The sequence below is a fragment of the Tripterygium wilfordii genome, chromosome 19 (genome assembly GCF_013401445.1).
Source record: "Tripterygium wilfordii isolate XIE 37 chromosome 19, ASM1340144v1, whole genome shotgun sequence".
Classification (NCBI taxonomy): Eukaryota; Viridiplantae; Streptophyta; class Magnoliopsida; order Celastrales; family Celastraceae; genus Tripterygium; species Tripterygium wilfordii.
Genome location: NC_052250.1, coordinates 2,277,112 through 2,304,269, shown reverse-complemented (window position 1 = coordinate 2,304,269; position 27,158 = coordinate 2,277,112). Strand labels below are relative to the sequence as shown.

At 38.1% G+C, this 27,158-nt stretch overlaps 2 protein-coding genes across 4 annotated transcripts; both read right to left on the bottom strand.

The window, feature by feature from the left end:
* Positions 1 to 460: 460 nt before the first annotated feature.
* On the bottom strand, positions 461 to 13,853 carry LOC119985214 (protein SPA1-RELATED 3-like). 3 transcript variants are annotated; one of them, XM_038829439.1, is made up of 8 exons: positions 13,765 to 13,853; positions 12,132 to 13,102; positions 11,825 to 11,982; positions 3,701 to 4,673; positions 3,476 to 3,622; positions 3,034 to 3,345; positions 1,569 to 1,628; positions 461 to 852 (listed from the first exon to the last, which is right to left on the bottom strand). In XM_038829439.1, exons 2-8 carry the CDS (start codon positions 12,909 to 12,911, stop codon positions 664 to 666), a joined length of 2,619 nt encoding a protein of 872 aa, XP_038685367.1. In that variant the 5' UTR covers positions 12,912 to 13,102; positions 13,765 to 13,853; the 3' UTR covers positions 461 to 663. The 3 variants fall into 3 exon arrangements, 2 of the variants coding, with proteins under 2 accessions (XP_038685367.1, XP_038685366.1); XM_038829438.1 differs by lacking the exon at positions 13,765 to 13,853 and having other exon boundaries at positions 12,132 to 13,296; XR_005465067.1 differs by lacking the exon at positions 13,765 to 13,853 and having other exon boundaries at positions 700 to 852; positions 3,430 to 3,622; positions 12,132 to 13,319.
* A 2,500-nt stretch (positions 13,854 to 16,353) lies between these two features.
* LOC119985855 (probable serine/threonine-protein kinase At1g54610) lies at positions 16,354 to 26,917 on the bottom strand. Its single transcript, XM_038830300.1, has 8 exons — positions 26,076 to 26,917; positions 23,738 to 24,022; positions 23,180 to 23,497; positions 22,362 to 22,589; positions 21,975 to 22,075; positions 21,065 to 21,176; positions 18,667 to 19,140; positions 16,354 to 17,061 (listed from the first exon to the last, which is right to left on the bottom strand). Exons 1-8 carry the CDS (start codon positions 26,481 to 26,483, stop codon positions 16,858 to 16,860), a joined length of 2,130 nt encoding a protein of 709 aa, XP_038686228.1. The 5' UTR covers positions 26,484 to 26,917; the 3' UTR covers positions 16,354 to 16,857.
* Positions 26,918 to 27,158: the final 241 nt, after the last annotated feature.

Here is a 27,158-nt window from a genome sequence, read left to right as displayed (position 1 = left end):
GATAGTACAATTGCCAGTTTGGAGTCCTTAAGATGCAAAGAGAATGGTTTGAGGTTGAGAAAGATCATGATCTATTGATCTTTCACTATTTTTGTTCAGTGATGGTATTGTTTGTGTATTGGAAGCAAAAACTTGGGTATAACCACTTGGCGAATCTCGCTCGAGGTTGAGAGTTTGATTCTATGCTGGAGTAGCTATTTGTACATGCCTAGCCTGTCCCGAGTTTGAACTTAGTGGACTGTTCCAAGGACACGTCTATTGAGTTGTTCTCGGTTATAAAAAAAAACTGTGGTCACCAACTGCTATTGCTACCACAGCTGCTCTTGACTTGGTCTATGCCCTAATCATTGTATTTGAGCATGCTTTGACAAAAGAGGAATATGTTTGCTTGAAGCCCCAACTCATCTGGCATTCAATATTGGTCAAAGCCATACTCAAATGCAAGAAGAACAAAGTGGAGAATGATACAGAAGCTCCATTTATAATAGTCAAAAAATGACCATCATCTTTGAACCATAAGAATTTACAACAAAAATTTCCTTTACCCTTCTTCTCTCTTAAAGAAATTCTTATCTACAATGCTAAGAGCATCCATATGATCTAAAGCCAAAAAAGGTCTCTTGATGGCTATTAGATTTCATGAACAATCTGCATAATCACATACTAGACCATCTCCAGAAATTTTATGTTCCCAGTAGAATTTGCTGCAACCAAGGTTGAGGAGTGGTTGCGCCAGCAAACAGAAGAGATGAACTGTGCAGTGTCATCCGTTTCAAGGCCGGAAAGTGGGTCTGTATCGTGAAATTTGAACGATAATGCCGGCATAGGAAAAGCTTTGTGGTAGATGACAACCTACAAACACCCCAGAAAAGAGAGAATATTATACATATAGAAAATAGCATTTCATTTCTATGACAACATCTGAAATAATAAAGGTTCAATCAAACACAACGATACAAACGGGAATTAATCATTTCACATCTGATGAGACAGCGCTCTGTGGAATCTGAAATACAAGTCATTGCAGCAAATGTTGCAGCCGTGAGTGTATGTATAGGCCAACAGTTTTCTCTAAAACTAGTCGTAGTCGAGAATCATCGTCTACATACAACCAAAGGAGTTTGACATAGCAATGATGAACAAACTTCAATGCGTCAAGGTGAACATATTTGTAACTATAAATGCAGGCAGAACAAAGCATGAGCAACAGCCTCTTAGGTCTTCCACACTGCAACTTTCTGACTTCTCATACGAAGGCAAAAGTATAAAGATTAAAAAGGTTGCATTAGCAAAAGTTAGTTTCTTAGATGGAGATCTTTTACTCTGACTAGGTACAACCAACCAGCTTCGAGTTTTTCAGTGATCAGTGACAACTGTAGTAGATTACTGGTATTTGTTTCAACTGTAATGGATAGAAAGAGCGAGAAAATGAACCTTACCACAAATTTGCAATCTCACCACAGATGGAGTAAACTAATAGTAATAGTACATAACTAGTCGTGAATACCATATTCACTAGCTATGTGAAAATTCCATATTCATCAATTAGCAATCAAAATGATACTTACCTCGTTTGTTTCAGAGCCAGTTGCAATGAAGCCATTGGATACCGACAATCCCACGAAGTTCTGCACCAGGTAGAACACACACACATCATTAAGCTAATTACAAGCATATTTCTAACAAGCAAATGAAGACGACATATACCAAGAATTAGGTAATGTTAAAATTTCCAAGGCAATTTATCTCATTTTTTCCTAGTCCATTATCACATGCATCTGTGCTTAGAGAATATCCAACGTATTACAACTGCTACAAGGTTTTTTCCTTGGTCAAATGCCATTTTATGGATTTCAACTTCTAAGCTTCTTGCAAGAAAGATGAGTATGAATTTCTATGGCAAGTAACATGAGAGTATAATTCTTCCTCCATGGTGATATCGATACAGCATAAAATCAAAAGATGATAACAAGAGCTACACCATCATTGAGAAAAATGCCTTGTTGCAGACTAGCTTACATAAATATAGAGAAAAATTAAGTTACGAATAGTAGTGAAATAATCAAAAGATATTGTAGCCGAGCCATTTGAATGTTGGAGGGCTTTGTAGGCAAAAAAGACCCACTTGTGCAGGAAATATGTACTATTCGAAAGTGTGCTACTCAAACTCAAGTAAGGAAATAGACACTACGACAGCTGGTTTAGCGTTAACACTTTTAAAGGGTCGCAAAAACGGCTCTAGAGGCAGGTTCTTGTACTGATGATCGTTTCCATTTCCAATCAGAATGACGCCAAATTATCCTCTACAAGCTTCAATTGTGGTAAAGGTAGAAGCTGGTACAGGAAAACATTCTGTACAAGGTTCAAAATGGTCAACTGAGGTAGCATAGAGTGGTAACCTTGTAGACATTTGACAGCTATTGAAAGAAGAAAAGCTTGCATCTGTTCTCCAAATATAAAAAGAGTCTCATCTCTATTCAAACATAATGCAGTCTCTTGCCACTTGACCAGGTATTAAAAATACCAAAAACCTTGCATCCACTCCCTCCATAATAAAATGAGCCACATCTCCCTTCAACCAATACATAGTAATATAGTATATATGAGCCTAGACTATATCACAATTCCGTGGCCTATTTTACATATAAACTTTGTCACCAAACTAAGAGTTTTGGCATGCTAACCTAGAAGGTATATTGCTTGTGTGAATGCTCATCTAGCAAGAGAAATCTCTAGTTAATCAGTTACGTCTCAGGGTTCATATTTATAACAAGTGTTGACAATGGCTTGCCCTATTTAGGCTGATCCCATATTACCATTTACCACCTACAATATCATTAGTCAACTTCCAATGCTGCAACCTTTTCTTCGTCTCCTCAAACAAAACATTGGCTAAGCATGCAAATACGACTGCTATGATCTTGAAACCGATAATCATCCAATCACTTTTGTACAAACTCTAGTCTTGTGAAAGTATTCTTCATTGACATATCAAGTGAACATTACTTCATAGGACATCTTAAATAAATGTACCTTCACATTCTTGTGACCATTGAACGATTGAAGGGGAGTGTCGATAACCCGAGATGTTGATAGTGACAAATCCCAGAGCTTTAGTGTGTTATCCGTAGACGCAGAAACAATATTTGCTGCATCAACGAACTTGACATAACTCACAGTTTTATTATGTCCAACCAATGTGCAAAGAGGAACTCTTGAGTTTCGTAGATCGTAGTAATAGATTTTATGATCTGCTGAACCAAATGCAAGATAGCGACTGGAATTCATGGGAAACTGAACACAGCAGACATTGGCCTTTGTCTTGATAGTACCAATGCTTACGCCCTGCAGTAGTAACCAACGTAAGAGGAACAACTTATTATACATCCAAAATATAATATATATTTAAAAACTAGAAGACAACAGTACGTTTAGTTTGAAAGCTGACAGCCACCAAGTGCAAAAATAGAATTGCCTGATTGATACTCCATAGCTTAACACAACCATCGTCACTCCCGCTAGCTAGCATTGTTGGATCTGCAGATGAAAAGTCAATGGACCAGACACGCTTCTCGTGTTCTCTCATTTCTGTAACTACTTGACTTCTTGTAACATCCCATACCTGAACATGTTGAAACGCTAGTTTCAAGAAAAGTGTCACAAGAAGAAAAGTAGAAGCCAAACACTATGCTTGACATACCTGTACTACGCCTTCAAAATTACTTGAAGCAATCTGACTTTTGATGTAGCTATTCCAACAAATACTGCTAAGCTTAGATCTACCGGACATTTCAACTACAGGATAGTGTATATCATGAGTTTCATTTATTATTGTATCACACTCAAACACTTTAATCTTCTTATTTACACCAGCCGTAGCAAAAAACTCTCCATCACGATCAAAACTGAGAGAACATACTAGATTCGAAGAATTCAATAAATCACCTTGCTTCAGGTCTGCCTTAACTCTTAACTTACTGAAAGATAGAAACTTGCACAATCCCTCAGCGAATGGAGTTATTTGTCCACCTTGTTTATTGCTATCTTGTTCTTTTGATGCTAAGTTACTGATAGAACTCCTTTCAGTTACAACGACAGACCCTCTCCCATCACTACTCATTGGTGAATGCACGTTCAGTGGTTTCCTCAATGCCCTAATTGGTCTGCACCTTGTCAAAAAATAAGCTGACTCGAGTTTCTTAAAATTCTTCATCAATCGAGAACTTTTATGGAGAATACTCTCTTGTTCTTGGGTAACAAGAGCATCTGAGTTCTGGGCATCCCCTGAATTGTCATCACAATCTTCGACACCTTCCAAATTAACTCCAGGCCTCAAACGTTTCCTGGAGCCCAAGCCAGCAAAATCACCGTTATCACCAGTTTCTGAAGAAGGGAGATATGACATCAAATGATCATCCTTCCCCGGTTCTGTGCTCGGGCCTCTCTTTTTCTTGAGAAATTTAAGCATGCCTACAACTTCCTCAACATCGGAACACAAAAAGGAAACAGTATCTTGCAACTTATCAGCAGCTTCCTGTTTTCTTTGCTTTATCAACATAAGGAATTCCAACAGCAAATCCTGCTCCTCTATTGTCTCTTTCAGCTCTATAGCTGCTCGACGTTCTTCCAAGTTATCTCTAGGTTCATTAAGAAACTCACTCTGTAACAATTCACTGTAAAGAAAAGGCACATATAATTAACACCAAAGAAATGAAGTTCTATTTAAATCACATATTAATACAACAATGTGCATCAAATCAGAAGCATGCAGCATATAAGAATATGGTCTCTTAAGGAAAGAAAAAAAAAGTCTATGTTTACAAATGGTCTTCATTAGTGCCTTTTTCGGCTACGACAAGCTGTACTATGGGGTGATGCTTCTCCTCCAACAATAACTATCCCTTCCTGTAAGTTATACTTGCACCTCACTCACTTAGGACAGTTTACAACTTTGTTAAAATGGTGTGGTATACATATTACATAAAACAATTTAGTGAGGTAAAAGAGTACACATGTCCAAGGTAGCAGCTGCTGTCCTCATATGGCCAGCCCTCCATTTTCTAACCTTTAGATTCTAGCTCCTACTTGGTTCTCTCTTTTTTTCAATGCTCTGTGCACATTAAACATGCCTCCTTCTTTGTCCTTCTATTAAGCATATAAGAGAAAAAAAAATAAAAATATATATATATAGAGGGCTTCTCAGTTGCGGGATCTCACACTTTATTTAAAGTGCGGGATCCATCTAACACCATTCACGCGCGGACCCCATCATGTGTGGGGGCCACACTTACACATAATGAATGGTGTTAGATGGATCCCTCATTTTAAATACGAAAAAGCTATTTGTCCCAGCAATTGGGATCCCAGTGATCGCAGTTGCTGAGGTGTATGGAGGAGATTAAAAGTGCCAGTGATGGACCCCACTTGCACTTTTAATCTCCTCCATACACCTCAACAATTGGGATCCTAGTTGCTGGGACGAGTAGCAATGCTGATTTAAATAAAGTGAAAGATCCCTCACTTGAGAATTTTCATATATATATATATAGGCAAAGATTACGGGAGATTTTCCCATGTATATAGAGTTCAAAAAGAAGAAAGCTAGGTAAACATATTTTTCAAATCATCATTACGAACCAAGCAGCTTATGATGACCAATGATGGACCCCACTTACACTTTTAATCTCCTCCATACACCTCAACAATTGGGATCCTAGTTGCTGGGACGAGTAGCAATGCTGATTTAAATAAAGTGAAGGATCCCTCACTTGAGAATTTTCATATATATATATATATATATATATAAATAGGCAAAGATTACGGGAGATTTTCCCATGTATATAGAGTTCAAAAAGAAGAAAGCTAGGTAAACATATTTTTCAAATCATCATTACGAACCAAGCAGCTTATGATGACCAAACAAAAACATACTGCAAGAGAATAGAGTAATGGCGTGCATGACAACACTATTTAGATCTTCTTACATGATGTATCCCAAACTTGTAATCCTTCTCATGCAAGGCAACAATAATTCTTGATATCCTGTAACTGGCGAGAGATATTTAATGCAAAATTCATCACGAATGTCTTAATGCCAAGGAACTAGCAGAGAAAATGCTCCTGCCAGTCCTCGCTCCGATTGAGTTGTGTAATTCAGCATCCCAACCATCTATGTCAAACTCCAGCCAAAAAAACTTCCAGTACTAGCTTTATAAACTCTTCATCGCTAGAATATTATATTATGCAACCACATATTCAAGTACCTATGAATTAAATGTTGCAGATAAACTAGCATATTTATCCTGCTCGGTTGGACCTAAAAAGGGTTAAATAACTCTCGTGCACAAGACACCTGCAGTGGAGTCAAGCCAGGGAAGGGTAAGATGTACCCATCCTTTCCCCACACTGCTGGAGGGCTATCTCCTGGATATTAGCCTGTAATCTTCAGGTTGTGGGCGAAGCTACTTTACAAATAGGGCAAAAATTTACCTTTGTACCCAGTTTCTTTTTTTTTTTAAATTTGACCATGGAGTCCAAATGTCTAAAATTACAAACAAGAAAAACAGGTTGGACCTTTAAAATGGAAGAATAGCAACAGTTGGCCAGTCTGCCTTGGAAATCAAGTAATGTCTGAAATACTACTCTCCATTTTCCTATGTACACTCAAGTGTAATGAAACCAATCAAAACAAAAAAAAAAAACAGTAAAATTGTAGTAAGAGCCATGTTACTTGGGCCATTAGGTTGGAAATTGCAGAGCAATGCATATACATCTCAAGAAGTGCGTAATAAACGAAATCTTCATTCCACACAAGTTCATTGAAGTTCAATAGCAGCTAAGCACAGCTTTCAATTATGGATCGGTTATGGCTTCTAAATCCATAGAGGGCTGTCAAAAGGACTGCATTGATGCATAGTTATAATTCTTTTTGCTGAAGTGATGAACAACAAGGAGTCTCCTACATGAATAAAAATATGGGCTTCACTAACATAAGTGGCACCCTTGAATTCAAAAACTTGATCCCATGGTTCATGGATCTACCCAAACCGAATTACATCAATCCCTCATCCTCACTTTCTTCACATCAATTGTAACTCACATATCTACCTCACCAATTTCCCACACATGTAAGTCTCTACCACATCAAATTCAGTCCCCCACCACCCAAAAATATATGAAATTATTCCTCATTTTCTGTTATCTACCTGTTAGAATGTATTAGTATTGGGCCCAACCCACTTGATGTAATACCAGTAGGGTTTGTCTCTAATGCTATAAATAAACAACTCTCACAACCGTGAGAGTAAGACCTTCTTTTCAATATTGTAACATGGTATCGAAGCCTTAGGGTTTTCTTTATCGTGTGCCGCTGCCGTCACTGTTCACACAAGTCGTGAACGAAATTTTGGTTTTCCCACAGTTTTTCCAACTCTTCTTCCCATCATTTTCTGGGCTTTTTTGGCAGCAATATGATCATCTTTTGGCCATGATTTGTCCTTGTTGATATCTATTTCGATTTGGTGTCTGGTTCATTGAGTTGGCTCTGTATAGCATTAGTTTGTTGATTGGGCTTTGCAAAGCAGTGGTTCATTTGTTGATCTGGCTCTATAGAGCATTGGTTCGCTGGTTTGGCTTCGTAAAGCACGGGTGAAAAACTCTTAGGATTGGTTAGGATTGGTTAAAGCATTATGACGACACTTGCTCCATCTTTTCATGATGCTGATGCAGGACGTGTGAGTCTCTCGGTTGAGGAGTATTCTCGTCTGCTAGCTAATCAGGGGATGCCTTCTGCAGGTGTTACACAATCTGAATCTTCTGCTGCATATTTGAGTGCTTCTTCGATAGCTTGGGTCATTGATTCTGGGGCTTCTGACCATATGACTGGTGCCACGAGTTTACTTTTTGATTATTCATCGACTTCTAGTCACCCTGCAGTCAGGGTTGCTGATGGATCATATATTCCTGTGTGTGGTGTTGGGAAAGCTTCTCCGACTTCGGCTATCAAATTATCCTCGATTTTGCATTTACCAGTTTTGCCTTATAATTTATTGTCAGTTAGTGCACTTACAAGGCACCCAAAATGTTCTGTGACTTTTTATGACTCATTCTGTGAATTTCAGGATCTTTCGGCGAAGTGGATGATTGGTAGGGGGCGTCTCACTCAAGGGGGGCTCTATGTACTTGATCCAGATACTTATTCTTTCACCTGTTCCACTATTCCCTCACTGCCGTTGCAAGTTCATTGTCGTCTGGGTCATCCTGCTATGTCTAGTCTAAAGCGTTTATGTTCTTCACTTTAGTCTGTTTCTGATTTATTTTGTGAGTCATGTCAGTTTGCTAAACACCATCGCGTGTCTTATTTACCTCGAGTCAATAAACGAGCTACTGCTCCATTTGATTTAGTCCATTCAGATATTTGGGGGCCTTGCCCAGTTTTATCGAAATAAGGTTTTCGTTATTTTGTTACCTTTGTTGATGATTTTTCTCGGGTCACATGGTTATTTCTTATGCGTGATTGATCTGAGGTTTTTAAAATATTTAGTGACTACTTTGCTCAAATTCGTACTCAATTTTCTATTCATATTCGTGTATTAAGAAGTGACAATGCCCGTGAATATTTCTCATCCTCTTTTCAATCCTTCTTTGCTATACATGGTTTGATTCATCAATCTTCATGTCTCGATACCCCCCCGCAAAATGGGGTTGCCGAACGTAAAAACAGACACTTAATGGAGGTTGCACGTGCACTAATGTTTCATATGAAAGTTTCAAAAGTATTTTGGGGTGATGCGGTTTTAACTGCAACTTATCTGATTAATCGAATGACTTCTTCTGTTCTTCAAGGGGAGATTCCGTTTAAGGTGTTGTCACCACACTTAGCTCTTCATTCTCTCCCCTTGCAGATTTTTGGGTGCACTTGTTATGTTCGGGATATCCGTCCTCATGTGACAAAGTTAGATCCAAAGAGTTTTCGTTGTATTTTTCTGGGTTATTCGCTTGTCTAGCGTGGGTATAGGTGTTACTCACCTGAGTTGGGGAGGTATCTGGTTTCCGTTGATGTATCATTCAATGAGTCATCTCCATTCTCTTTCGTTTCCCCATCCTCCGATGTCTTTGAATCTTCCATTGATGATGTCCTACAGTATGATCTTATTCGTGTTACCACTACTCTTGCTCCTTCTGCTCCGTTTCAGACATATACCCATGGTCCCCGTCGTGTGTTTGGATCGAGCACTCCTGCGAATCTTGCGCCACCCCCTGCAATATCTGATGTTTCGACGTCTGATCCCTCTGATGCTGATTTACCTATTGCCTTGCGCAAAGGAAGACATAGTTGTGGTAAATACCCTCTTTCTTCATATGTGCAGGCTTTTATCTCTGCCTTGGACTATGTCTCTGTTCCTCGGACTCTTTCCGAAGCTCTATCTTCTCCTGTTTGGCGGCAGGCCATGCAAAAAGAGATGTCTACCCTTGAACTTAATAAGACATGGGATATAGTTCCCTTACCTCCAGGGAAAAAGGCTATTGGGTGTAAATGGGTATATGTGATTAAAATGAAACCTGATGGATCCATGGATCGATTAAAAGTTCGCTTAGTTACGAAGGGGTATGCTCAAATTTATGGTATTGACTACACTGATACATTTTCTCCCTTTGCTAAGTTAGCTTCGGTTTGCTGCTTCTTTGGGATGACCTTTACATCAACTAGATGTGAAAAATGTGTTTCTTCATGGTGACTTGCGGGAGGAGGTGTATTTGGAGCAACCTCCTGGGTTTGTTGCTCAGGGGGAGTCTCGGAGTGTATGTAGGTTAAAGAAATCATTATATGGCCTGAAGCAATCTCCTAGAGTGTGGTTTGGGAAGTTTAGTTCAGTTGTCTTGCAGTTCGGTCTTCGCCGATTAGTGAAGGATCATTCAGTATTTTATCGTAAATCTGGTGCGGGGCATATTCTTCTTGTTGTGTATGTTGATGATATTATCATTACTGGCAGTGATAGTGCAGGGATTGCATCCTTGAAAGTCTTTCTTCAGAGTAGGTTTCAAACTAAAGATCTTGGTCCTCTTCGGTATTTTCTGGGGGTTGACGTTATTTGTAGTAAGAGTGGGATTTTCTTATCTCAACGGAAGTATGCATTTGATCTACTATGTGATTGTGGTATGAGTGACACAAAACCGAGTGATACCCCTATGCTCTCGGGAGTGAAACTAATGCGTGATGAAGGTGAAATATATTCGGATCCAGATCGTTATAGACGGTTGGTGGGTAAGTTGAATTACCTAGCGGTCACTCGACCATATATTGCATTTTTTGTGAGTGTTGTAAGTCAATTTTTATCTAGCCCTCGAGTACCTCATTGGGAGGCTGTGTCTCATATCTTGAGATATATTAAAGCTCATTCGAGTAGGGTTTTGCTTTATAGTAATCATGGATACAAGCAAGGTGAAAAATTATCCATTGATGGTTTTTCTGTTGAGGGGTTTGATGGATTTTCTATTGAGGGATTTTCGGATGCGGACTGGGATAGGTCTCCTTATGATAGGAAGTCCACTACGGGTTACTGTGTGTTTGTTGGTGGTAATTTGGTGTCTTGGAAAAGTAAAAAGCAACATGTTGTCGCACGTTCTAGCACTGAGTCAGAATATCGGGCGCTTGCTCATGTCACGAGTGATGTGACTTATTTACGGCAGTTTCTCGAGGAGGTGGGAGTTTCAGTTTCTGGACCTGCTAAGTTATGGTGTGATAGTCAATCAGCTATGCATATTGCGGCTAATCCAGTGTTTCATGACTGCCACTTTGTTAGAGAGAAACTCGAATCAGGTGATAACTTTCTGAAGCATGTAAACACAAAGGATCAACTGGATGATATCTTTACTAAGGCTTTAGCTGGGAGTCGAGTTGAGTACATTTGTAACAAGCTGGGCATGATAAATATATATGCTACAGCTTGAGGGGGAGTGTTAGAATATATTAGTATTGGGCCCAACCCACTTGATGTAATACCAGTAGGGTTCGTCTCTAGGTGCTATAAATAAACAACTCTCACAACCGTGAGAGTAAGACCTTCTTTTCAATATTGTAACACTACCAACCAATAACCAGTACCCTTCAAAACTTACTTCACCATGAGGAATCTGAACTGTGAAAACCACCGCACACCAGTCTAATGCAGAAGTTATGATACTCCAATCAATTACTACATCACAGAGAAGGATCAAAACTCTAAATCATGGGAGTCGCCACAATGATAACATGAGGCACATGCATCTACATTTGTATTCGCCAAACTATCCACTATGATAGTCGACACCACTTGTTGAATGTTGAGGAGAAAAAAAAAACCCATGAAGTCTTCTACAAGAGCAATTGCTAAAGTCTAAATAACAGGTGTACCTCTAGGAAATTAAATGTCCGTTTAGGATGGCACCAAACTATTTTGAGAATCATACTGGGAATGCCATCAAAATGACAATTTATTTAGTAATACTCGTTCTATTATTTCCTTAACTACATTGAAGATGAGATTCTGACCTATTTGCCAAAAATCGTGATGTTTAGGACAGTATACTACTATGCATAAATAGATCCACTGTACAATTATTCCCACTTCAAACGTCATACGTCCATAATAAGAATCATTAACCATTACAGACGATTAGACGAACTAATCTTTGCCATATCAAATAAATGACACCTCACACATTGAGCAAAGCATGTCAATAAACTGCAAAGAGAATCTTCTCAGAATTTCTCATATCCATGCCCATCAAAACATACGGCAATAAAAGAAAACTACCTCAGAGAGCAAGTGAAAGGAGAGATCACCTCATTTTTGGCCGACCGGTTGGCTCAGGATGCAGTAGCCATAAGCAAAATGACGCCTCTTTTGGCCACCTCAAAAGCAATTGAGGAGGAAGAACCCTATGTCTGAGACTAGACATAGTTCTGGCTTTCTCTTCTCTCGAGCTAAATGGGCAAAATAACTGTCAGGAAGTACATTGTCACATTAGTATGGAGATCATAACAATGAACACCAAATTAAAAGTGCAATCAGGTTGAGCAGTATAGTACAATAATCCAGATATTTCCACCTGAATTTATCAAACTTTTACTACCGAACAAGAACACTGACCTCAAAAAGAAGAACTCCAACTCGATATATATCCGACGAACACGAATTCGAGGCACCAGTGAGCTCTTCAGGACTAGTATACCAATTGGTCTCCAAAAGTAGTATTTGTTTCATTGGAAATGATTGCTTCTCATCAACTTGTTCAATACTCCTCCAATCTCTGATTCTATTTACTAAAGTGTCTTCCGCTAATGAAGCATTGGTTGCATAAGCCGAACTAGACTGCATGCAACTAGCTTCTGAAAAAGCAATTGTAGGATCAGGCTGGGGTGTAAAATCTTCAACTCCTAATCTGCTCCTCTGCTGGCTTTGGTTGTTTAATTCATCCTCCAGGGAATCCGACCCTGAATCTGAACAAGAAGCAGACTCAATGAAGGAGACACGGCTAAAAGAAGACATGACAAAGCAGGAAGGTCGAACATTATGAACAACAACTCCTTGTGAATGTGCCGCATTTACAATTTCTACTATTTGTCTGAAGATATGTAAACATTCAAAGACATCAATAGATCTTTCTGGTCTGTCCAACCACTGCCTCAAGCTAACATCATCCCATTCTACCTCATGGACAAAAGGTTCAGGTTCTGCTGCTGTCTCATCCTCAAACACCCGAGACATATCTATCTGATTCCTGAGTTGATCATTATGAGCCATCAAGACTCTATCAGACTCCTTCTCCTGTGGTACTGGAAGGACCAGGTTCCTGTCTGATACACCAGAAGTATTCAATCCCCTAGAACTATCAGATGTCTGCCAAGCAGACCCAGATGAACCCTCCATCGTTAACAACAAAACCTAATGCACCAACAGAAAACCAATCTTCCCCCCATCCCCTGACAACACCACAAACAACATATATGTCCACTTACAAACATTTTCTATATTTCCAGAGGTAGAAAGAAATTGAGAGGGATATCTTCCAATACCACCATGAAAGGAGCCACTGTTCCTGCTAGACTTGTTGGAACAGCCTGCAAGCAACACCACAGAAACTCAGGAAGAAGCTTTATTGGTTTTACATTTAACAAAGAACAACCACAGCCTCACAAATTTCCAGTCTTTTCACACCCCAAAAGAAAAAAAACAAACAAAATCTCCCCACAAAACACTTAAGTACATAACAGCAATTTCACCACCATCTCTAGGGCCTACAACACCCTTTTAAATAGTAGAGACTATATTTTTTATTCTCTCTTTTGAAGCCATTGGGTTCACTCTTTGGCTCCTCTTTCTTATCTTCCTACTTTATTCTAATTGGACTACGTGGCACCACCATTGCCTCAAGCTGGTTTTGACAGAACCAGAGAAGAAGATATTAAGGAATTAGTGGGGCATCACATGTAACTCAAGAGACAAAGTTCTGGGTCTTAGTGAAAAGAGTATCAAAAACGTGGGATCTTCAGATGAATTAAAAATTATGCAAATGCCTTTAAAAAGGAAAGTTCTTGATGACTAGGAAGTCTCCAAAGACCAAAACTTGACTATTAAATCAGTTTAATTGTGATTAACACATTAACTAATCATTGTTTGAAGTTTGAACCAAAAATCTGATTTAAAAATGAAAAGATAAGAAGTACAGTAAAAAAAATAGGAAGAGAAAATGGAATCATGAACCAGAAATAATAAAATAAACCTTGGAGACTGGCTTTGGAGTTGTGGGTACGTTTCTTTCTGATCCATGAGAGAGAGTTATGAGAGTAGGGTCGAAAGCATTTAATGGTTGAAGCTAAGCACAGATGAAAATATATTTTGAGGCCATGGAAAGTGGTGGTGAACGGCTGGACCAAGCTTTTTCTTTCTCAAAGCCCTGTTTGGCAGTTTGGCCCACACAAGCTTTTATACTCGACTCCCTATCACAATAATGTTAATAGCACTAGTTTGGTTTTTGTCTTCTTCAATGGTATTGATGATTACCCAATTTGAATTCCATGTCTAGGCTTGTATATTAACATAAGGTAATAAGCAACTGGAATACTGGACCCCTAAGTTGTTCCCTCAACTGAAAAGCCAGTCAGCTTGGTCGTTGTCGAATAGATAGTTGGATTTGATCCCTAATTGGACAAATACGTTCATTTGATATTTGTCTTAGTTACATAAGCTTGTTCATCATTATTTTATAATTAGAGTGGAAGGGGATGGAAAAGACTCGAACTTGAGACCTGTATGAGATGTCACACACATGAGTATCATATGAGTTACTCGTGGTTCTATAAACTTGTTCATTTCTTATTCTTAGGTTTGAAGGAAAAATATGCAACGAACCAATATTATCCCTTTTTTTTGTATCGTGGAATCCATCTAAATGTCCATCAGACAATTGACTGATAAACCCCAAGACACATGGAAGATCCGGTAACTCCTATAGACCAGTTGAGACAGTGCGGGAAGAGACTAGTAAACCCCGGGCCACATGTAAGACCCAACAACTCCTATGGACCAGTTGAGACCTGGGCCGAGGCCCAGTGCAAGAAGATACATAGGGTGACAATCGCACAAGTTAGGCTGAGTAAAGACTCATCTCGCAAAATTACTATAATGGAAATACCCATGAGAATTGAACTCATGAGTCACGACCTCCTACATGCGCTAAGAGCTATCACAGTCAAATTCACTATCTTATGTAACGACCTGTTGTTACCAATATTACCCTTCAAACAAATATAGTTGATTATGATATTGGATAATAATTATTTTTTTTTTGTATATTTGTGATATCATAATCAAAATCTATTTATGCTTTTTTTTTAATCGATAATGACACCATATAAATTTGTCCGTCATTCGATATGAACCTAAGTTCAAGCCATTAGGCCTGCATACACAGAAGTTCCCACCTAACGACATTATTTAGGCTATCAATCCCATCTCAATTGATCAATGTAAGAAACAAGTCATTTGTCACAAAATGCGTCTAACTTCACTACAAAAGGATGAGAATGTAATTGGAGAGAATTGAACCTTGATGGAAGAGTATGACTAGCATACTCTTTATCACCAGGTCAACATCATCATTGGCGCAATTTTTGTATGCTTAACGGACTTCATGAGTCATAAAAAGGTTTACACAAAAGGATAAATAATCTTTATGTTTCTGCAAATAATCAAATTTGCAGAAAGAGAAGCATCACCAAGTACCGACACACGTGAGTTTGTTTCGATCTTCATAAGTTCCAGTCACAAAGAACAGGAATGCAATTAGCCCCACATTCATTTCTTACACTCATAGGCCTAGTTTGGTAAAGCTTTTTGAAAGTAGCTGATATACTAGCAAAAATGGTGATAGCAGAAATCTTAGGCAATTTTAGTAGCAAATATGCTGCTTGAATACTTAGTATTGTTTGATTGAACTTTTGTTGGTAACATTTATTATGTGTAGCATATTGTGATAAATTACGTGTAGGGATATTATACATTTTAATTGTAATAGAGAAATATAATTGTATCAAAACATAAAAATTAATATAATGAATAAAAAATAAATTAAAGATACTTAATTTATTATAAATAAATTAATTAATTAAAGTTGTTGTAACAGTTACTTTATTTAGTACTTAATTTATTAAATGAGAAGTATTTTAATAAAGCAATGTGAGGGTATAATCAGAAATAGGCAAGTGAGCTGAGGGTATAATCGAAATAACACCAATTTCAATCTTGGTGGAAATAAACAGATAAGGGTATAATTGGAATAAAGCAATGTCATGGAGACAAAATAGACTTTGAGCCTCAAAATGCTCCACTTTTGTAGCATTTACTAAAGTCAAAAAAATGCTACAAAAATTATCTCGAACTAAGTGTACAAAAAACCTTGTTTGGATAGATCATAACATTTATACTACAAAGTACTATAAATGCAGGTAAAAAACCCTCATCAAACGGGCCCATGGTAACAAACATGCTGTGGAGAGACACAGAACATACGCCAAAACCACCAGGCACCCTTCACGTCACATGTACTGAGTACGGAGGTTTCCATGAATGTATATACATTAACTTCAAAGAATCTGCAAAAATAACAATGCCTAAATGCATATATCATCATCATCACCACCAAAGCCTTGTCCCAAACATGGTTAGGAGCAGCGACCCCGCGAACGTGCTCGCTAGTTGGTTTAAAAGGGAGTTCAAGGATATGATTATCACAGGGAAAAATAAAAAAAGAATTCCTTAATAGTGATCTGCTAAAAATGTATATACAGCCATGTCCATATGCACAGCTATGCATGAAAAAAGAAGACTGGCCTAATTCAGTGTCAAATGGCAATTTTGCAGGCGACGACATATTTGCATCGCAAAGCAATTCTTTTTTCCACTCAGACAATCGCAGCCAGCAGCAAGACCTTGATTGCTTTTCATAATCTATCAGAAACAAGCTATAATAAACCATCACCAGAACAGCCCAACTCGAGAACGTCGCACATGATACCTTCAGAACAGATAAAGCAATTTGCCAGACTTTCAAAATATTCTACCATAGCAACCAATAAATAATCTCTACAAGACTAAACCCTGTGCAGAGAAGGGGGGGGGGGGGGGGGGGGGGGGGAAGCCTGGTGAACTATGAACTTGCTAAAAATGGCCACCAGACGACTTTCTGGCAACAAAGCCTGTACAAAATGACCCATCTAATAATTTTAACTCATATTTCATGAGATAAACCACCATCTGATTTATTTAAAACCTACTAGCAACGCTTCTCCTCATTTCAGTTTATACTTGATCCGGGTTATCGACCAGAAACAAATAATGAATTGGTTGACAGGTTTGCTTCAACCTGAACTTTTCTAACCCTTGCCTTGTCATGTCGTGCTCGTCTAACAGCTTCTTGGATCTGACGGTCGTGGTCCTTTAGTATCTGATCCATGTTCCCAGATGGAACCATCAACGGGCCAGAGTAGTGAATCTTGGGGACCTTTGACCCATAACCAAGCTGAAATCAAACACAAACAATGAATGATGGATGCAAAAGGCAAGAAGAAAGAAAGCAAGTTATCTAAAAACTGCATCTTCAGGAGGAAAGCACAAGGCAGTTGAAACCTTTTATGCATTTTTTTTAATCTATTCTCTCATCATTTCAACAGAACTTAAAAAAAAAAAAACAAAACAAAACAAAGAAGAGAAGAGAAGCTCAAGATATAGGATTACAGAAGCACATTAGAAAAGTTTGGGAGACAAGAAAGAATTTTATTAGTTTCAAGGTTGGCAAGGGCAACAAAGCCAAGTTGTGGCGTGATGTCTGTTAAGGACTTATGACAACTCCTTGTAAACTCAATTCCCATTCCTATACCACTAATTCTCAGTCTTATACAACTTGGCACTTCACAAATATGCCCTAATCAGTGACAGCAAAAAACATCTGCGACACCGCTCTTTCCTGGAATATCAGCTTCTCAAGGAATGCCCAAGACTAGCACATAAATTTGTTCACTAGCTTTTGGCAACTAATCTATGAGCAGACTATAGACACTGACCGGGAAGATAAGATTCAGTGATCACAAATAGCAGCTTCCATAATTACCTGGTGGAGCATAAATATCTTGACGGTAATCCCAATTTTCATTGGCAAAACTTCTAGAAAGACAGAGAACCACTGGAGGTCTCTTTTTTCATGTGGGAAACTGCCTGGGAGAAGACAGAAGAGATAGCTATCTATCTCCATTGCAAACAGATACTGCTTGTAAGAGGGATGCTGAAGCTGTCGTACATTTTACTCCACCATACATGGACCAGAAAATTTTGACAGACCATCTGGAATACCATGGATACCCATTGGATTATGAGTGGAAGTTTGATAGCATAAATGCTAGGGGCTGGTTATGCAAGAACAAAACAGAGAGGAAGACCGTGCAGAACATCCCTAGGATCACTTGTTAGTTAATATGGCTGGAAAGAAATACCATGATATTTTCTGAGAAAGAAACCGACAAAGACTTTCGTTTTCCACCAGAGTTCCAGCTGTCAAGGCATTGTAACAACTCTTAGATGTCTTAAATCCAGACATGATTTAATTTTTTGTTTTGCACTCTGTCATGTCTTGTTTTTCTGTCTTTTGTATATGTTCTCCAGTGTTATTTGTTTTAGCTTAGACCCGTACTCTTAGTTGACATCTTGGGTTGCAGTTTCTTATACTCCTTAATAAAAGAAATAAAAAAACCTACATAAATTACACAAAGATGTGAACATATCTAAAATGTATATATAAAAACCAGCTAAACCAGAGTCCTATAGAGTTAGAATTTTCCCAGTTCAACCAGTTTCTAGCCAGACCAAAGAGCAGATGGTTTTTATTTCTTCAATCAACGATTGAACTGGCGGCCCCATCTGGTTTATTATTCACTGCATTTTGCATTAAATGACTACTCGCAGGAATTGAACATGCTATCTTGCGGCCACGTCTGAGACTTCAACAATTGCATAATGAACCAATCATTAAACTATGTAATGGCCCTTATTGTTTGGACTTTGGATGAAGGCAGTTCATTGCTAAATGCTAATTTGCAACAGCCAAAAAAAAAAAAAAACACTGAGTACTTACAAGGATTGGATCTTTGTTGCTAATTCTTCCATCTTCCTTTTGATGAGAACCTGCAAAACTTGGCACATGATGCTTTTGATCCTGTTGGATGAAGGATTCAGAAGCCTCCTTAAAGGATCCTGGAAACCTTGACATTAGTATTGGAACTTCTGATTGAGATGGGCCAGACCTTTCTTTGCGATCTTCAGACAATAAACTCCTCCTTGCTGCCATGAAATTTGACATGGCTGACAAGTCTGACCCACTTGAAATCTTTGGAGCATCATCTGGATTTTTCCCAGCTTTTGCCCATGCAGCCCGCTGAGACAATGGCCCAGAATGGGCTCTCTTATGTTGATGCCCCTGGGAATCTGCATTTGACTCTACAGCTTGTGATGGTCTAGGTGGTTCCATAGGGAAGCCAGCAGCAACTTCCTCTGGATGAGGATTAAACTTCTCACTTCGGCTCTTGGAATTAGATTGCCCTTGTCTTTTCTGTATTAGGAAGCCAGCATATTAGGGAGGAAGAAAGCATAAAATGATAGTGAAAGAGAATATAAGAAATATAGTAGTCAAGTATGACTCAAATTGGGGGCAGTCCAAGAAAAAGAGTAAACAACACCAAGCAAAACATTATTGCAGTAGCGCACAAAACAGCAACACAATTTAAAGCAGCAGGAGAATCCAAAATTAAACAGTAAAAAAAGGAACGTTTTCTGTTCCGTTACGTTGTAGAGAATACACCCCTATCGAACACTCCAAATGGCTGTCACCAAAAAGTTGAATCATGAATGGAGGACAAATTGATCAGTTCTGACATAGTGTATGACATGGGTATTACAAGAGTAAAAGAAAAGTTACGGAGCCTTTATACAACGGTTACTTCCCAGAATAAACTACAAAGTTTCTTTGCTTGACCATATTAGATTTCAAAATAACTTAAATGCATGTTATAACATTTAAACGTCGTGTAATCGCATCAAGCCATGTCCATACTAATTGGTACATGTGATCATTTCTTTCACTACCAAAATTTTCATCGAATATATGCGGCGCTGTTTACATCCCAATTGTTAGCCTGGACTGACATATACATATACATACAAATTACAATTGACCAAGTGAATACCAACCATTCTAAGATGTTCTAGGAAATGAGGAGATTAATGGATGACAAAGTTGGGGTTTGTGATGGGCATAAGTTGAAAATGAAGGATAAGAGGGACATAGTAGATCCATTACTCACAAACATGCAGTTCTACTAGTCAACATGAAAATCCAAGTTAAAAAATTTTCATCGTCCGCTGCAAAAATAGGTTTTCTAGTGAAATAAGGGTATGGTTAAACTCCCATAACTAGAAATAAACATATAAAACAAATTCACCTTCTGTATTGTTACAATGATTCACATTTTAGATGGCTTCTGTCACCACTAGGGCATGTAACAAAGATAACATAACTAAAGTTTTTCTCATATTTTCAACTTTCGAGTGATATTAGGAACATTACAGTACATTTATCTGCTGGATATTATAGGAGAAGAGTTCAATAACCACCACCTTTGAATGTCCCTTATTTTTATAAGTTATGAAATATGAGGTTAAGTTCTTAGTTTCTTTGAGGGAAGGGGGAATCGAACCTTGCACCTTGAGCAAGTGTAAGGAGTTGACTACCACTAGGCCACAAGCTCCTTTTTTTGACCTCTGAATGTCCTATTTTAGCTACTCATTAAGGCAGCGCAAAATTGAGAAATCTTGTAGTTACTAAGAGGCAAGAGTAAGAAGGGGAAAATAAGAACAACTGTGAGGATAGTACCTTCACCCTTTGATTGAAGTAAAAAATGGAGAGGATGATCACTTCCCGTCCCACCAGGACCAATATTCTCAGAGGGTGAGACAATTAGAGAAAATAAGTCATACAAGTCACGAAAACGTTAAATGGCGATGAGGATTTGAACCCTGCACTTAGGCATGGATGTCAAGAGCTTGACCACTTCAACTAGTGTTGCTCAGTTAACTTTTATGCTTTTACCACTTCATCTCCTAAAAAGAAAGAGTATAATGGACCTAATGGTAGGTGTTCTTTTCCCTTTCATTGCCCAAACCTGCTACAATATCAAGAGGAAAAGATACCCCTCACAAATCACAATGCACTTTTTCTTCCCACCACGAATTATTCCTCAATTCCATCTCTCTAACAAAAATATAACTATTTTCACCATTCCAATTTTTAAAAGAATAAAAATGATTTATATCATTATCAATAATGTTAATAACCCATCAAATTTCAGCATGCAATAAGCAAAGCTCGAGGACATAAGATGTTAATTTATAAGTAGACAATCCTACAAATGAGAGCAAAGGGATGAGAGAGAGGGAGGAATATGTGTGAGGACATCATTTGAAGCAGTAGAAACTACCTGCATTGATACTAGTAATTCAGCATTGGCATCAGGAACTGGGATTGCCCGAGACTCTCTCGTTCTGCTCCTCTCAAGATCCCTCGGGCCCTTGCTTCCTGCCACTCCTTGTCTAATAATTACAAAAAAAAGAAAGGAAAAAGAGAAGGCAATGAGTGCCAACACAACCTAACAGAGAATCAGTTTAGCAGTGGTAAACTGAACACAATAATTGTGAAAGAACACAACAAATCCCAATTTAACAATGGGATCAAAATAATTGGATAACTAAATAAAAAGGCAGTCACATCATTCATGTAAATTCAACTGAATTGAATTGAAACGCATTCTTTTGAATTGAATATGTAAACAAAACTGTCTAAAATGACTTCTGCAACACATACCAACAGGCCATTAAGTTGTTCTCACAGCCAACAGTCTGACACAATAAGAAAAAAAGAAGGGCAAACTACACTTTTGGTCACCAAAATATTAGGTTAGTTCAATTTGGTCATTGAAAGAACAAATCATAGAAAGATTTGGTTGATTTCAATTCAGTCACTAAAACAATAATTTTTAAAGAATTGATCATTGAAGGATTAGATTTGTTTCAATTTCATCATTAACTTTTCATAATTGATTCACTTAAAGTCACGGCTATATTGGGCCACCTTCTCTTAACTGCAAATCCTATGCTGGTAATAGTTTACCCAACAAATAACAGAGAGTAACCTCTGGCATTTCATCTAATGCCAATATAGAAACAAAACATGAATTTTCCATTCTAAGGAACAAAAATAAAAAAACTGAACGTCGCACACTAAGAACAGCAACTCCAAAACTTTAACAATGGCATAATATAAAAAGGAAAATACTAAGAATATAAAAACTTAAAACATGTATATAATTGTAATTATTTTACATCACACACCGTCTAGCTTCTTCGTCTCGCATTTTTGCATCAAACTCTTTGCTGGGAGGATACTTTGGCAAGCTTGAAGGATCACAAGGAAGGGGTTTGGTTGTGAAGAACTAGAAACATAAACAAAAACTATGTCAAGGTTACCACAATGAAAGGGAAAAATAAATCAGTCCTATAACAGAAGTCACACAAGAAGTAACTGAGTAGAGTATGATAAAAAATCTGCTTGGGGAAAATGAAGAAAATAAAGAGTGGTTTGAAGGAAGGAAACATCAGCTATGCATTTAAAATAATCTACAAACAATAATTACAACAATGGAGCTTAATTACCAACACTGCAGAACCACCTGCAGGGATGGTATCCCAACAAAGATTAATTTGTGGAAAGAATTATACCTCGCTCTCAAGAGCAGAGGCTGCAGATCCACGGTCTGCGGGATCAATGGAGAGTAAGGTCTCCATAAGCCTTAAAGCAGGCACAGGAAAATCCTTAAAAGTGTCGGCAACACAGCGTCTATAAGACTGTTGAGGCTTAAAGATAGTTGCATGAGGCAACTTTGACTTTTTCCAATATTCCTCGGAAGGTGAGCCACAAAGCTTGAAGATTTTATGTAATTGCTCCACCTATGAAGCAGAAAAGTGCAACATTTTTCAGAAAAAGAAGGCAGAGGTTATACATAAGGTAGAAAGGAAAAAATACACAGAGAGGAACAAAAGAAGCTGGCACATGCAAAATGTACGTTTTCAATCTCACAATCCACAACATATATGAGAAAATCTTGATTATTTAAGTTAGTATCTTAACTTGTAAAAAGTTCACACATTCATACGTACTAAAAGTATAATCTAGGTACCAAACACATGGTCCACAAAACAAGACACGAAATCTGACAAGGATTTTTCTTCAAAATCTTGTTTCCTTTGAGAATGTGGAACCACTCCAAGGTTGGGCCACCCCTGCAGACTAAATCCTGGATACTAGTAGTTAATACTAGTACCATCATTTTAATGCCAGATGAGCCAAGAGCGATCGTCATTCACATAAAATTTAATTACAAACTTGGGTAATTCTGTTTTCTAGATATCTAGGCAGAATCACAAACTATTACTAACTAATAGGGTGAGACATTTGTTTTGGAAGTTCAGTAAATGTATAACAGCATTACTTAATCTTCACACAAAGCAATAGTTTTTCATGAGAGGAACACGTGCACCTCAGTTCTTCCAGGCATGATAGGTTTGCCAGCGTATAATTCAGCGAGTATGCAACCGGTACTCCATAGATCCACAGCAGTTCCATAATATGTGGCACCCAATAGAAGCTCTGGCGGACGATACCACAGAGTTACAACGCGGCTTGTCAGTGGCTGACTTTGAATGGGATCATAAAAACTTGCAAGACCAAAGTCTGCAATTTTCAGAACACCATTGTTCTCAATTAAAAGGTTAGACCCCTTTATGTCACGATGCAGAACACCTCGGGTATGACAATGATCAAGTCCTCGCAAAAGCTGCTGCATGTAACACTTCACCTGCAAACAAGCAATGATATTATACCTTATCCTAACTGGTACTATCTGATTCTGTTCCAGGCAGGTTATAAATGCCGCACTAAATATTAAACCAAATCTAAAATCACCAGATGCTATCATGATCCGAGTTTGTAAGCAAAGAGTAATGTGTGCTATGTGGGAGTGAAAATCCAAAACTAAACTTCAAGGAGAAAGATCAAATTGCAGTTATGTTGAAAGTTTCAAAACCTTCACTAGTACCTGAGATTCTGTAAACTTCAGACCAGGATGTGACGCGAGCCCTGCCAAGTCGTGCTCCATATACTCAAAGACAAGATACAAGCTGCAAGACATCCTTGAAGTAACTAGACCTTCCAGTTTTATTACATTCTGATGATCAAGCTGACGCAAAATATTAATCTCCCTAGCCATAAAGCGAACACTTTCAGGCTCCAGGTTGTCAAACCTTACTTTCTTCAATGCAACAATTTTCTTTTGATCAAGATCGCGAGCTCTATAAACATTGCTATAAGTTCCCTGGCCAATCTGTATGAATACACAGCAAATCAAGTAAGATACGTAACACTAATGCAAAAGGGCAGTAGATTAGAACTAGAGGAATCATAGTGACCACTTGGCAGAACTATAAATCACAGTTTGAAACTTCTTATTAGAAAGTAAAACTATCCACGAGGACCACAACTTACTTAAAAATTCTACATCAGGATAACTTAAACATGTAGAAGTCCATAGCACTGAAACAAGAAAAGGGTAACAGTAGCTTAAAATTCTGGCCCCCATGAGAAGCACGTGGGTGAGTAAGAACCAAGGTTTCTGCATCTTACACCACTAATTACACTTTAAAATGAACTACCATAAAGTTTGACGATAAAACAACAAGATAGGAGTAGGACACTAAAGAATGGGAAAAATAAATATCCCAAGCTATGTAGTGCTCTTGACAAATTTCCATTATTGGGGTACAAAAATGGGAAAGACATAATAACAAGGAAAACTATCAGAAGAGAAGTAAGTTTCTCGGCAGTCAATATTTGTCGTTACTTAGTTGCCGCATTAGGATTCTTTGACAGCCCATAAAAGTTAGTTTAAAGTTTTGTCAATATAGTATGTTAAAGCCCTTGATTCCATCAACGCATCAAAAACAGATCCACTTTTTGATAGGAATCTAAATAAGTAGCTGGAGTGCCACAATAAGGTGCAAATTTATCATGCAACAATGAAAATTAACACATACTACATACGTCTTGAACATTTCCAAATTTTGATTATCAGTTTCATTTAATAAATAATTTTGGAGGCATGTTAATAAGATCTCCAACTTTAAGGCGAGAACTCCACATTAATTTGAAATCATTGACAAGCAAAAGAATAAGGAAACTTATGGCGTGCATGTGACTTATTTGTACAAATATCCTTCTTTGTTTGGATATAAGACTATACTTAGGCCTTTTCATTATCAAACTATAGGAGGACACACCACATTATCCACCATCAGCATATCCCAACCTTTCAAGTTTCAAGATTGAAATTTCCACAAACTTCTTTTTTGTCGAATAGAAAAAGAAAATGATAGCCTGAATGAAGTTCTCACACAACCACATGCATCATATGCATATCCTACATCTTTAACTGTGCTCCCAAGGTCTGCTTTACCTGAACCCAATCATTCAGACTTATGTAACGACTATCAAAATCAAACAGCAGTCTTTCCCTTCTTTACTATATAGGGTCTGCCTCTTCCATGAAGAATGCTCTACACTAGATATAACTAAAACCTGTGCCCACGATATTTTTATATATCTTTTCCACTGTCTAGAATACAAAAGGCCAGGTGGGTATTCAAAAATTGCAGTTATGAACATGTACATATTCCAAGCCATGTGGTCTTCCTAAATATTTTTATTAATGGACCTCCAGTTTAAAAAAAGATTTTGACAAGAAAAATGCATGGAAGATAACTGACTTTTGCAGCATTTTATATCATGGCTTTATGGAAAAATTATGAAAAGCGAGTCAAGTTTTACATATTCCAACAATTTAACGAGCACCCAGTTAAGCGCGGCACATAAGATATGAATACTTCCAACCATACAAATTCAAAATAACACACTGCCAAAATCAAGGAATTAAATTGCACAAGAATGATACTTAAATAAATTTATCCTGCACCAGCAGAACAGTGAATCAATGGTAAAGGTAAACAACTCACGTGCACAAGTCTCCCACAATGGGCGAAGTCGGGGACATATATAATGTACACAGACCTTACCCCACATAATATGTGTAGAGGCTTTTTCCAAGATTTGAACCTATGACTTATAGTTAGCACCCTTGCAACTCTACAACTAAGTCACATGTTCACCTGTTGAACTGTGAATCAATAATACCCTAAACTCATAAATCTATCAGTGAAAGAGTTGCTCTCAATTTGACTAATGTCACCAATCAGTGAACGAATGGATATAAACTAATCATTAAAGGATACGCATAAAAGACAATCATCTGTCAGTTGCATGATAAAGTTTTAGATTGACGAAAGATAAATTTTATTTCCAATAAGAAGAATAGAAGCACATACTTTATCGAGCTTCTCAAAAGAATCTGCACGCCGGGGTAACCAACCTCTTATGGCTTCTCCAGCCACCGCGGCCAGCCAAGAAGGCCACCCTGCTGCAACCTGCTCTCCCTCAGTAGCTTTTGGAATGGTACCCATCCCTGGATATTGTGGAGCGGCATACTCCATTCTCTCCCTTTTCCTATCAAAATTTGGCCCATGCAACCCAACGGCGCCGTTTGCCTGCTTATCAATTAGCGTGGCTCTTCCGTCATTGCTGTCATAGCGATCTTTCACCCTATGTATCTCCTCCCTTCTTGAAGAAGTTGCCCTTGATATCCGCAAGTCTGAAGAAACCTTGGTTGATAGCCTTTCTCTGGGACTTTCCTTACTATCTTCAGTGGCAGAGGGTACACAAAAAACGCAACCCATAATGCACCAAAGCCACCCCCAAAAAGATCTACCTTTAGAATCTATGTTTACCAAGTAAATTTAGCATTTCAGTTTTGAACAAAACTATCATCTTTTCCATTTCCGCTTCATCATAATGAACACAAAATTCCCAAAATGGATAACAAGTCAAACTATAACTTCAAGATTCAACTGCCCAGTATCTGAACCATCAATCACAATATAAAGAATGATCAACCCACTCTTTCTCCAACTTAAAAGTCACAAACTTGATATCATGTAACCCTAATTACCAAAACCTCTTAAGTTTGTGACAATGCCTAATATGGCTCTTCTTTAAAAGTGACTCGCAAAGCAAAAAACAAAAAAGATTTCAAACTACCAAAACCTTACAACCCCAACTCAAAACCCACCAAAAAAAAATCGTCGCCGTAAAACCCAGAATACCCAAAGCAAGAAAGGATGTACCTTCAAAGTGCCATGTCTTGTTCAGTGAAGCTTCTGTACTTGTTCAATCCCATAAATTCAAAAAACTTCAGAAAGAACCCACAATTTTCCGGACACTAAAACCATAATCCCGAAAGAACCCAGAAGCACCAACACCACCTAGAAACAAAAACTCACAGTACATGGCAGAAAGCACAATGAAACTGCTTGTTCATTGTAGTCCTGTGTTGGAATGAAACAGCAAAGAAG